The sequence below is a fragment of the Triturus cristatus genome, chromosome 11, assembly GCF_964204655.1.
Source record: "Triturus cristatus chromosome 11, aTriCri1.1, whole genome shotgun sequence".
Taxonomy (NCBI): Eukaryota; Metazoa; Chordata; class Amphibia; order Caudata; family Salamandridae; genus Triturus; species Triturus cristatus.
In genome coordinates this window covers 771,604,123-771,617,656 of record NC_140594.1, presented here as the reverse complement: position 1 = coordinate 771,617,656, position 13,534 = coordinate 771,604,123, and the positions used below count along the sequence as shown (strand labels likewise).

At 43.7% G+C, this 13,534-nt stretch overlaps 1 protein-coding gene across 1 annotated transcript in view; it reads left to right on the top strand.

Moving 5' to 3' along the window:
- Nucleotides 1–13,534, top strand: part of UNC5D (unc-5 netrin receptor D) — a 1,316,579-nt gene that overhangs the window by 631,766 nt on the left and 671,279 nt on the right. The window contains exon 4 of the mRNA XM_085634460.1: nt 1,558–1,661. Coding sequence (XP_085490586.1) covers nt 1,558–1,661 — 104 coding nt within the window. The remainder of the gene's footprint in view (nt 1–1,557; nt 1,662–13,534) is intronic.

Below are 13,534 nucleotides of genomic sequence, written 5' to 3'. Positions count from 1 at the left end.
ACTACTTTTAAAGCCATAGAAATTCACTGTAAAAATCAAAGGATACAGGGATGTTATAGTCAGGAATTACCATACAAAGAAACCTTAGAAATTCACTGAAAAAACCAAAGGTTACAGGGACGCTATAGTTAGGAATTATAATTAAAAAAAACCTTAGGCATTAGTTAGGCTGACATTTCATTCATGCAAAACCAGAGAAATTCAGCAGTTTTAGTTAGCTGAGCTAACTATAACTTGTGCCCCCGCAATGCACGGCTTTTGACCTCGCATATTACATCACCCATGAAATGGTCAGTGACATCACTGATAACATCTCAAATGACATCTCTGATGACATCATTCAGTGAATCTGAGTGTTTTTAAAATGTTTGAGTGTTCAATATATATATATCTATACCAAGGTGTATTGGTGAATCAGTGGGTGTATAAGTGCCTGTATGGATGATTCAGTGGGTGCCCACCGCCTAAACGCCTTGAGACCCTCAGGGCTGAGTAGCGCGCTTACACAATTCCCTGATTGATTGATTAATTGCCTGACTGACTGTGTAAGTGAGTGATTAGGAATCTTAGTGAATGTATGGGTGAGTGACTAGGTTGTGTGATTGTCTGTATCCGTCAGTTGGTGTATAAGTGGCTGTATGGGTTGAGTGTGTACATGAGTGGCTGTGTGGATGATTGATTGGTTGTCTGACCTGTACCTGTACCTGTATGAGTGTCTGTGTGGGTGGATGGGGGTGTGTGTGACTGCCTGCATGGATGGGTCAGTGGCTGTATGGGTTAGTGAGTGCATCTGTGAGGGGCTGTATGGGTGACTGAGTGTGTGTGGCTGGATGTGTCATTGAGTGAATGGATTTGTCAGTGGTATATGGGTGAGTAACTACATATGTTAAAGGCAGTGTAGGTAAGTGTTGGGAGTATATGAGTGACTATATGTGTGACTGAGTGATCGTGAAAGTGGCTGTATGGGTGAGCTTGTGCTTGTGTCAGTGACTATAGGTGAGCGAGTATGGTTTAGTATTGCTACGAATAAGTGAGTGGGTGTGTATATAACTGTATAGATGAGTAAGTGGCTGTGTAATGACACTATGGGTGAGTGACTAGGTGTGTGAGTAGCTCTATGGGTGACTGACAGTGTGTGAGTTCGTGTATGGGTGTATGAGTGAATATAGATCAGTGGTTGTATTGGTCAGTGGGTTGGTTATGAGTGGTCGTATAGGTGAGTGTGTGCTTGTATCAGTGACTGTATATGAGTGTATGTGTTCGCATCTGTATGAATAAGTGAATGGATGTGTGTCTTAACTGTGTAGGTAAGTGGCTGTGTGACTGACTTTATGGGTGTGTGAATAGCTCTATGGGTGACTGACTGTGTGAGTGGCTGTATGGGGGTATGAGTGGATATATGTGAATGTGTGTTATTCCATGTGTTTGTGAAAACCCATGAGCTGGTGGCTAGCATGTTTGATTGTCTTTACCTGAGACCAACCGCACTTTGCAAAATAATTTTACTGTGAGATCTTGTGTGGCTCTGATGTAACATTTACATTTATTTTACTCCAGACTTAAGGAAGAACTTTGAACAAGACCCACAAGGAAAGGAAGTTCCCATTGAAGGGATGATTGTTCTGCATTGCCGCCCTCCAGAGGGTGTGCCAACTGCTGAGGTAGGAACATTGTAGCTCTGTCAAAAACAGAGGTCCTGCACTGATACATTTGCTGAACTTCTAATGACTATTCGGTGCACTGGCACATTTGCAGATTTTGGAAAAAAAAACATTATGTTAACTTTTTTGTCCGCATATGCTGTCTGCTGGGTTGGCACTCGCCAAGACTTCAGCAAGATTATATTGAGAGAATACAAAGTGAGATTAAAAACACAAGTAAGATGACAATATAACACTGAGTCTATGGTGGAATACTGTTCGAATTCTAAACGATCCATGAATTTATTTATACAGTTTTGTAAAGCGCTTTAATATCACCTTAGTCATTTAAATTATGGTGTCGGACATTGCCTTCCCCTGTCTCTATTGAGGTTACAAATATGGCCCAGCATCTTTCTCGGGAATATTTTTGTAGAAGGGCGAGGCATTTATTCAGAACCAATTTTACATGAACTGTATTAGTTTCTCTTTATTTGTGTCATTAGGAAATATTGATTTCATCTTCATTTTGGCATGTTTCAGGGAAGAAAAAAAGTAATAGTGCAGCTGAAAGGGATTGGCACATTTTTAATTTTTAATTTCAATAAGATGACCAATTTAGTTAAAAATGTTGAAACTGTGTGTAATTTTCCCAGTTCCATAAAATCTGTGCACTCTGATTCCCATTGCATACTACATTCCATATATTTTACTGATAAGACGCAAATGGCATGGAAACCTTACAAAATCAATGACTGTAATTAATGGTTAAAGTGCAGCTATACTCAGGTTCGGACATGCTCTATACTGAAACAACTCAATGCAATAAACAAACAGATACATTATGGACAGAGGACAACAGGTTCACAGAAATAGAACACCCTGTTAGTGGGAAGAGAACTGGAAGGAAGGTGTCCTGTGGTGTGTGAGTTAGGAATTTGCCATCACGCCGTTTTTGGGTCACCTCCTATCCAAGACATGGGGGAACGAGTCTTTCTGCTTGAAGCCTTCTCATGAGTACCATTAGGAGAATCGACCCCGCCAAAAGCGACTGGCCTTTATTAAGCATCAGGTACTGTCCTTTCAGTTTCTAGAAACTGAAAGTAAATGAATCTTGACAGAGGCCGACTCTGCCTCAGACAGATTAGCTACTTCTCATTAACCTCTTGAGTGCCCATGACGAGATGGTCTCGTCATGGGCCGCAGTTGCGCTGTGCCCATGACGAGACTATTTCGTCATGAACCCCGCCCGCTAATGAAAGGGCCGGCACAGGGCGGGGAAGGGCGGGGCACTCAAGGGGTTAAAGCATGCTATGGCAGAGTTAGATATAGTCACATAGACAACTGTGCTGGACGTGTAACTGACACTAATCTCTATTCCTGCCAGTTGATCACTACCACTGACAATTCAATAAATCTCTCGATTTACCCAAAGCCAAGGCAGTCTCTGGACCTGGGGTAGGAAAAATGTGCTGTAGAGAAACGTTTGAAGCAAATGTAACTTCTGATTCTCACACTGCTCAGTATTCTAATAGTTTTGCTTGTCTCTGCCATTAGCTACAGCGTCAAACATATGTAAATCTATTTTGAAAAGGTGTACGAAATTGTTTAATTTCTCTGGCAGCATATTTGGGGGGATTATGCAAATTAATGTGAAACTCGGTTTGCCAGTAAGTATCTGGAGTAAAAAGTCACGCCAAAATCTAACTTGTGTAAAAACAAATCCTGAAAATTTACCAAAAGGACAATGGATCAAGGAGAACCTGTCTCGCGCGCAGGATATTTTGCATGAACAAGTCTCCTGTGGCTGAAAGTAATGACAAACTGCACAGTTCAAATTTCAGGGAATTTTGTGAATTTTATGTAACACAGGATTCACAAATGTTGCTGCTGTGAATGTTTTTTTCACCCAAACCTAGCCTTTGCTTGATCCAATTTGGATAGTGTAGCTCAAAGTGCTTCTCTCCATAACATAAGCAACCCAAAATGTGTTTCGTCATTATTTATTCCATTGGCGAGGTGCTGCTTGTATTTTTGGGTCACACTCTGGCCACTTAGAGCATAAACTATTCTACTGCATAGCCTGAATACACATGGCAATTAAGAAATGATGCGGGCTGGAGGGACATTTTTCATTTAAAAAATACATACTACAACGAAATACCAGTTTCATCTGATCAAGAAGTTTGAGATTTGTTGATTGGATGACATATTTGTTTTAGATCCCTTAAATCCCTTCTTCAAGATGGGGCGGAATGTTGGGCAACGTTTGACTTTAGGGCACAATTTTTTCAGTCCTAGTAGAGAGAAGCTAATAGTTAAACCGTAAGTTACTTGATAACTCCTGCAACTGAAGCACTGACTTTGTTCCTACATTTTCAACGTTTATTCATTGTCAAATGCTTTTGATTGGGGTATTTGTGGATGTAGATGAAAATAATTGAAATTAGTTTAAATTGATTGAGGAACAAAAGCCTAAATCACTACTAAAGAAAGGAAAAATAAACTGAGGGGCATATTCTCAAGGCGATATCGCTGCGTTAGCGGCACTTTTCTGCCGCTAAAGCGGCGTTATTTCTTTCGCCGTATTCTCAAGCTGTCGCTAACTGCCGTTAGTGACAGTTTTTAGGCGAAAGCGTCCTTAATAAAGATCGCTACTTCATATTCACAAGGGGATCCTTGAACTTCTGAAGTGCAAAAAATCTAGCTCTAACTGGAGTTAGAGCCAACAACTTAAGACCAGAAAATAGCTGGTCTTAAAAATGGGGGATAACACTTGGGCCCATATCTCAGCAGGTTTTTGTTCTGGACAGCGCTGCAAGCAATGTTGCAGCTCTGCCCTGCGATAAAACTACAGTGCCGCAATGTGCGCCATCAATAAGATAGTGCGCATTCCTGGTCCTCAGTAATGAAAAGTGTTGCAGCTCTGCAACAAGACAGCGTTGCAACACTTCTCACTACTCCCTTCTTGCGACAGCATGGATGCACAGTATTCACTGGACAGCGCTCCATGACGCAAGTAATGAAAGATACGTCAGAAATCCTGACGTATCTGTCTGTGCTAAAGTCACGCATTGCTGCAGTCGTGTCACAACCATGACGCAAATCCAACAATGCATGGGGCCAGCCTATCCCTGTGGTACTGCTTGACCCTCAGGCCTGCCATCAGGCAGGCGGCAGGCACTGACGCAGTGCCGTTCATCAGGGATGCCTGAATGTCGGCGCTGTTGGCGATCCATCGGTGGCTGTTGCGCGCTGCTGTGTCATCGTTTGGAAGCATTGGTGGAGTGTTCTTGCGGAGGGAGTGGCAGGACATTCTTTGGCGGCCTTGATCCAGCTGCGAGGGGGTGCGATGATGGCGGTGGTGTCCAGTGAGCAAGGTGAAGACGTGATGTTGCCAATGATGGTCCGACCAGGAGAGTATGGTGCTGTGGCTGTAGTTGAAGTTCCCGATGGCGGAGGTGACGTGTTTGACCATGTGTCCTGCTATGTGGCTTGTTAAGGTGACTTGCTGCTTGCGTCTGATGTAGGGGACCATACCCAGCCGGGGGTGGTGTCCTGGTCACTGGGGTTTTCCAGGTGGAACTTGAGACCACTGAGTTGGATGGCGTCGGTGGATGAGATACCCTGGGGTGCAATGAGGTCTACAGTGGTATTGGAGAATGGGGAGCCATGGCCCTGGGGACCCACACATGAGGGTGCCGCAGATGATGTGCTTGGGCTTTGTTCAGATCTGGGAGTTGAGGTGGTTCATGGTCATCCTTGGGTCATAAGATTGGGTGGTCAGTCGGACTGTGCTTCTGTAGGTGATGACAATGCCTCCTCCTTCCTGGTTGGGGTGTTCCTAGCAGGCGATACTGCAGCCGTCAGTGATGGCGAGGGCGATGTCCAGTCTGGAGCAGAGGTTGGTCCTGGCAGGTGAGGTGGCATCCAGGGTTGATGGCGAGGAGGGTGCTGGTGTCGTAGTGGTGGAGTGTCCAAGAGGAAGGCTCCTTGGTGCTGAACGTGGTCCAGGGACAGACGGATGCAAACGGTGTAGCCTATGGGTTGCCTTTGGCACGGGAGACAACCATTACAATGCAGGCAGTACATCGTTAACAACGCAACTCCGACAACGAAGGTGCCTTTACATCGCATTTGATAACAACACATTGTGAGGTCAGTAATGGGGTAATTTAACGTTTTTCGAGTGGGTATGGGTTTCGAATGTAAAATATGAAAATTGAGGTGTGCTTTGGGGTAAAATTTGCAAATTGGGGTGTGTTTTGGGGTAAAATATGGAAATTGGGGCGTGCATTTGGGTAAAATTCGATTCTTGGGTGTGTGATGGGGGCTCAAAAAGGAATTCCAGGGTTCACGTTGGGTTTGGGGTGCAAAGATTAGTTTTGGGTTGCACTCAGTGAAGTAGAAATAGTGAAATTAATGTCTCCGCTATGCCACACCTACTCTACTACGCTACTCTACTAGGCAATGTGCCTAGTATTAGTATGCATTGGAATGGAATGCAATGTTATGGCATGTATCGCAACCACGTATGTGCCTTTGGCACACGAGTGGTACGCCCCATGTGCATGGGCGCACAGCAGCTGCCATCGAGAAGTGCTGGGGGGCTGGACAACTGTGAGGTGGTAAATGCTGGAAAGAACACTGGATGTGCATGGATGCTGGGATGTGTGTGTGTGAGCGGGTGTTGTAAATATTTTAATAAGGCAAGTCTTACCTCAAAGCAGGGTTCCGTGTCTTCATTGCTCCTGCGTCTGCTTCCAGGAACAGGAAGTAGGTAGCCAGGCTTCCTCCCCTAAACCAATCACAATGCTGCGATGCAGCGGTGGGAATGCTAATTGGCAACGGGACTAGGCATTCAGCCAGGAGCTGGAGGGGTGGGCATGTTCTCCATGCAGGCTGTAATGCAGCCTGCATTACCAACAGGGAAGTGTGCATGACTGCTTTGGGAGGCCTTATTGCGCCAACCAAACAGTCATTGCGCACTTGAGTGGACATGCCAATCCGCCCATGCCTTGACCTGTGCTTGGAGCAGTCCTAAACAAAGGTAACATAGCACGCTTACATCAGTAAGTTATCATCATGTGATGATTGTTCCTCCTCTGCACTGCTTGAAAGCAGTGGAACGACGCTCTTCCGCCAAAGCGGATAAGCCGCCATTGGGGGTGCGTCAACTACTTGTGCTAGAGCTGGGGACTCAACCCCCAGGCGTCCCACCTTCTCCTTACCTGGAAATTGACACTGTGGTGCAATCCGCTGCACTCTCTCCAAATCTGTGAGTCAGCCAGCAGGAGCCTTAGCCAGGTGGGATTTCACAAGCCTGGGTACAGCAGTCGCCACCAAGTCCGCTGGTGAACCTCCCGATGCAGTTGATGCAGCAGGGCCCCCTTAGGCGTGAAGTTGCAGCGCTCCCACCACACAAGTTCGGCGCAGCTCAGGGGCCTCACCCTCTACAGCGTCCGGACAGCCCAACATCATCCGGCCTGTCATGCAGAGAGGCGGCACCCACCGTTGGGGATCCCTTCCATGCACCCCGGTGTAGTGGTGGATTGTAGTATGCAATGCAGACCTCCCTACGTTGGGGCGAAGGAGTGCCTCTACTATTAACAGCTCCAAGGTGCACAAGGCGTTTTTCTCACACAGGTCAGCAGTGTGTCTCCATGCAACCTGCCAGACTTCACCACCAGGCACGGGCATATTTGTCTCACCTCAATGTCTACTGCAACGGCTCATCAACTCCACAGCTCCTTTGCATCCCACTCCATGCTCCAGATGCAGGTCCAGCGAGGCATCCAGGCTCCAGACGCAGGTCCATTGAGGTATCCAGGCTCCAGACACAGGTCCAGCGAGGCATCCTGGCTCTCATACTGGTCATCCTGGATGTTGGGTGGCTTGCAGGGGTTGTTGATTTGCGCTGCACTTGGCGCAGGCTGCTCCATTCTGCATTTTTTTAGTTTTTTAGATCTATTTTCTATTGGATGTTGACTATTTTTTGCATTAGAGACAAAAAACACTCACGTTGGGCTGGCTAACGTGATTTTTTTTGCCGCTAATGGGCCTATCAGTAGTTTTCGCCCGCTAACGCCAGATTTCCTATCGCCTTCGCACTGATGTTAGCGGCAGTTTTCACCGCCGTTACCTGAAACTATCGCCTGTTATCGGCGTGTTTTAAATACGCCACTAACACGGCGATAATTTCACGCAGTACACAGTGTTAAGAAAACGCACGCTAACTAAGGTTAGCGATAGTTTTCGCCGATTGTTGAGAATATCTCCCTGAGTTTTTACGTTTTTTTACACCTCCTTCTGATTTTGTATCTGAAATTTAGAAAGTTCAGCTACTAAACATGATAAAATCATACACTGTGTGAATGAGGGCAAATTGTATTTCTGCAAGTTAGTGTCACAACGTTGCTGCTTACATTTAGCAAAGGACATTTTTCGCCAAGTAGAAGCTGTAATCCAAATCCAAATCCAAATGTTTTTGAAAAATTCAATAACTATCCATGTGGGGATCAATTGTGCATAGCATTTAGAGATCAAAGTCTTTTGTCATGGCCACAGCCTGCATTTCATAGAGATGCGGATCCTCAATGCCAAAGACAAGAACATTCCACGAATGGCATCTAAACATAGTACGATAGAGGACATTTGAGTGAACTCTTTGTGCCTACTGAGCGGGATTACATTGTACATAGCATCGCTAATTGAGAGCGTCGAGATCAGGGTGCATTAGCAAATCCACACAAAGCCTGACTTTGGTAAACAGCAGAATTCTCCGTGATGCTTAGATGTATGTCCTTGGCTGTTCCTGTTCCATTTAGGATACACAAATGCACAGTGCACATGCCAAAGAAAAGACATCTTCGGATGATATCAAGGTACATCATTTTTCTTCAGCATTTTGGGGTTTCAGTGTGATATTTTTGGTTTACTATTAGCTTTTCTAGCAACCTTTGTAGAGCTCTTGCCTTCTACGGGCATGGCCATGGGGTTTTAAGAACTTCCAAAAGTCAAACGGTCTAAATGCAGAAAGAACTGTTTTAGGGCTATGTGCAGGCTGAAACCCGTTGATGTCCATCAATTGTTTAGGTGGACAGGAGCTCCTAGGTCCCATCAGAAACTTCTATGAAGCTACCAATGATGTCACCAATTTAGTAGAGAAAATGGCCTCACCAATGGAAGGCACTGTGCTCAATGCAAAGCACCTTAAACCGCTTGTAGCAACTTCCTATACTCCACCTGTCAAGCACCACACATTAATAAAAGTTCATCCCCAAAAAGTGCGAGTGGGATGGTGGTTTTACCCGTGGACTGATTTTGGGCATCAGTTCAGTATCACGGCAGTGGCGGAAGGGATTTATCTTCTGAAATTATGCAGCGCTCTCAGTGATGATGCATAAGCACTCAGCTCCAGAATATATCTGAGATGTTGGCATTTTTATGGGGGAGTTTTTATCTGGGGAGGGTTTCTCATTATTTGGCATAGGGTGCATGGCCCTTGAGACTTTGTTTTGATTCTAACATGTTACGTTTTTTTGTTAAACTATTGGTTTGCTAATATTCAACACAGAGACTACAGATATGGGGTAAACAGACAAAGGCAAAGTATTTGAATATAATACTTTTACAAGTCTAAGTGATAAAGTAACACCAAGCTTACAAGTATGACTAGGAGTACTTCTGTTAATCTCTGAAGTCCATATGGTTATACTATAGAATTTAGAGACTTGAAACTACTATTCAATTTAAATCCAAATATTTTAGCATCAATCTGTATGTGCACAAAAGTTAGCAAATGCATTGAACATTCTCTGTCTCCATATAAATCTATGTCTAATGAACCGTTTCCCACCGTAAATCTCCACCATAGAATATTCATTCATTATCCATTCTTCATGCCTCATGCTCTCTAAAAAAAACACATTCCTTTCTTGCCTGCCTCTTGTGCATTCTTTGCCTCGTCTCCTCAGAACTCCGTTGCTTTTAAATAATATTATACTTTCAAAAATGGATTTACTGCTGTTTAAATTATGTACAGCGTTATTCAACATAACGGGTTTCAGTGCAACACAAGAAGTAAATTAAAATACATATGCATGGATTTAAATAGCGCTCTTTCTTTTCTTGATTTGAAGCTGTGCCTCAGTATTTAGAGTTCAAACACAGCTTTTTCTGTGGGCACTTTCAGTTTGTCACTTTCAGTTTGGCACTATGTGGCCAAACTGGACAGTTTCTGCCCAGAATGACATATATGTATGCCCTCAATACAGATTATATGCACACCACTTTGCATTATGTCTTACACAAAAAAAGTATTCCTGAAATGACTCTTGAAAACGTGTCAATTCAGTAGACAGTGTGTTCAGTTCAAGAGACAAAAAGCTCATGATAAACTATGACACGATAATTTATTTTATTTTATAGATAAAAGTGTAAAATTTCCCATAGTAACCGCAACTCACTTAGGCTACTGTAGTTGTAAAGTGTCATTTCGGTTCATAAAGCAAATTAATCACGGCGAGACAGAAAGCTTTATAATCTAAGCCTTCATATAAATCTTCCCCGGATTGATGCTTCTCAATTTAGGAGGTGAGGCCTACACGTAACAGGGACTAGAGTTCTCCTCTAACTCTGTTTTATGTGAGGACAGCTAAAATAGAGTATGTTTTCTTCCTGAGTGGATTCTGATGTTTGGGCATTTGTGGTATTTTTTACTTGCATGAAGCTGAGTTCGAATTGACCCCGACAAGTTAATATTAATTGAAAGGATCTTACTGAAAGAACAAGGTCCTGTGTTGTTATTTATATATATTTTTTTAATCTTTATATATTCGAGAATAAAATAGATCAACCTCATTATTGTTGGACTAATGCATTACAATAATGTTACCATTGGTCTCGGTTGGTCTCTTTGTGGAACAATATGTGTTTTGTAGGGAAATTGAATATCAAATTAGGAAAAATATGTGTGGATTTCTGCAGTTATCAAATGTTTTAGAATGAGCAAGGGCAGAAAGCACTAAGCAACTGGCATCCACAGAAATCCAAGACCACCTCTCTTACCACAGGGCCGTTTAAAATAATGGGTGTGTAGTGTCGCATTATGCCACACCTCCCAATAGCAAACCAGCCTTCTTTGCTGTTTCTACCGGAAATTGGCTGTTCCTAGCCATAGATGGAAACCCAGAATGAACTTATTGTGGAACAGGCCCTACTGTGAGGTAGGACCCTTAATTCTGCCTGTTCTCTGTAGACAAAGCTGGGAAATCATTCTTGAGAAGGGCTTGAAGTTTCTGAATTAAGTTCTGGAGAAACTTTAACCCACATTCCGGAGCCATGAAGAGAAATGAGATAACACGTCTGCTTCTGAAAACTGGCCTATCTGCAGGAGCGGCCTCCTGCACTGTTAAGTGGTGTGGCGTGGGGAGGAGAACACAAAAATAGACAGAATACATTTTTTTATTATAAAGCATGTACCTGTTCTGACGGCCACCGCCTTCCTCCCGATCCTCGCCTCCTTCCAGGAACGGCTGAACCAGCTTCCAATCCTAGCGCTGCTCACATGCCGGGAATGCAATTCCCAGCATGTGAGCAGCGCTGGGATTGGCCTGAGCGCATACATTTGGCACTCAGACATTGACTGGGAGCCTGTGTTGGTTTCTCCACCCAGCTGTACAACACAGAACACAGCTAGGTGGAGAAAGGGTAAGTGTGCATGACGATTTGGCTGGCCCTCTGGGGCCGGCCTAACCTAAGTGCGCATGACAATTTGTCCAGCCCTCTGGGGCCGGCCAAACCATCATGCGCACTTAGAAGTGCGCACCACTCCCCCCTTCTCCCTGGTGCTTGCTACAGCGTCACTGTGGCTGTACCCGTCCCTCCCTCGGCTGGCAGGCAGCCTGCAGGATGCAAAATAAAATGATAATAAGAAATGTTTTATTATCATTTTATTTATGTCCTTGCCTCTGCTGGCTTTCAGCAGGGGGGTGCTTCTCCTCTGCCATAGCGGAGGAGCCGCCACCGCCTATCTGTTGCACGTGGCAGTGGGTAAAGTCAAGCGACAGCGGGTAGAATGCAGTTGATAAACAGTGTAAGAAAGTACAAAAATGTTGAGCAGCAATGGTACAGTAGTTTGAACAGATTTACACTCTAGTCAGTCAGTCAATTTTCTTTATTCGATTAATAAAAATCATAAAAGATCGAGCAAGAAAATACATAACATGATTACATCAGATCATAGCATTTGCATACAATTATCAGAAAAAGGAAAAAAGAACAATTAAAATTTATACATCTAAAACATACATAAATATTTTAAAAAAACAATAAAAAAGAAGGGTACATTATATAAAAGAGGAAATTCATTTCTCGCAGATAAAATGCCTATACCTTATTTGGTGCCTCTTCACGCGTACTCCTGCCACTAGAAAACTAGCGACAGCGAAGGCTACATGTATATTAGGGAGGAGTTGCAAAAATAGCAGAGCTGGTTTTACCTGAATAAAGCCCTGGGTACGTAAAATAGGGAGCAGGTACCTTTTTCTGATCTCAGTATAATGGCCACAAAACATAATAAAATGCATCGTGTCCTGGACCGAAAAACAATCGCAGTCACAGGGTTCAGCGTCATCAGGACTAGCCCAGGTTCCAAAGTTACCTAGGATAAAGTGAATTAAATTGAAGCGAAATCTCGTTAAGAGAAAGCGATGGTAAGGATTTGTTACCCACAAAAGATATGGTTCCATTCCAGGAACAGAAGTGAGCAAAAAATATTTCCTTACCATGGGTTTTTTTGACTCTTGTGCTTCCCTTTCCAGAGCATATAGATTTAACAGGGTGTGTTTAACTAATTTTAAATCTTCATAAATTATTTCGTCTGGAGATGAGAAGAGCTCCATTCGGCCTGCTAAGGACAGCTGAGTTCTCACATATCTTACCCATGGGATTTTGAGTGCGTTGTCCAGGACTAAACAATCTTTTAAAATGGTGTGATTTAAAGTAAGCTCCGGATTGAGCCAGATTTTTAGCCACCCAGTCACTGGTGCTAATTTCAAGATGTCAGATATGTAACCCAATCCTAACTCTTTATGTAAAGCAAATGTCGGGGTTGATTGGGGAACAGACAGAAGTGATCTTAAAAATTTATTTTCTGCATTCTGTATTTTAATGGGGTTAGTATAGCCCCAAATAGTGGAGCCATACTGGGCGACTGACAGGCATTTTGCTTTATAAACTTTAATTATGCTTTCCATGGGACGAGCGCCCAGTTTTTTGGCAAAGCCCATTAGTCCTGCAGTAGCTCTGGTGACAGCATTACTTTTAACCAGAAGCTGGGGGCCCCAGGAGCCCTTTTCATCAAAAGTCACACCTAAATATGGGAAAGAAGGAACTCTTTTTACCTCCTTCCCTGCGCAATGAAATGTTATCATCTTTTTTTTCCTACCTGCATGTCCAGAGATCATTACATGAGATTTATCCGTATTGATTTTCATATCCAAAGATACCATAAAAGCTCCAAAAGATGAGAGGAGTTTATTCAGAGCAACTCCAGAACGTGCGAGAAGAACAGCGTCATCCGCGTACAGTAAGACAGGTATCTTTGTCTCCCCTGCGCGCGGAATATCACTGTGTGATGTTTGCATTACGGTCTCAAGGTCATTAATATATAAAGTAAAGAGAAGGGGTGCGAGTATACACCCTTGTCTAACCCCTCTCTCAGACTTAAAGAGACAGGTGCATCTTCCTTCCCTAGTGATTCTGACAGAAGTCATGAGATCCTTATGTAGCTCAGCTAAGTAATCGACTAAGGGCGGGTCAAGGCCCATGGTCAACAGGATCCCCCAGAGCTTCGACCTGTTAACCAGGTCAAAAGCTGAGGAGAGGTCCAT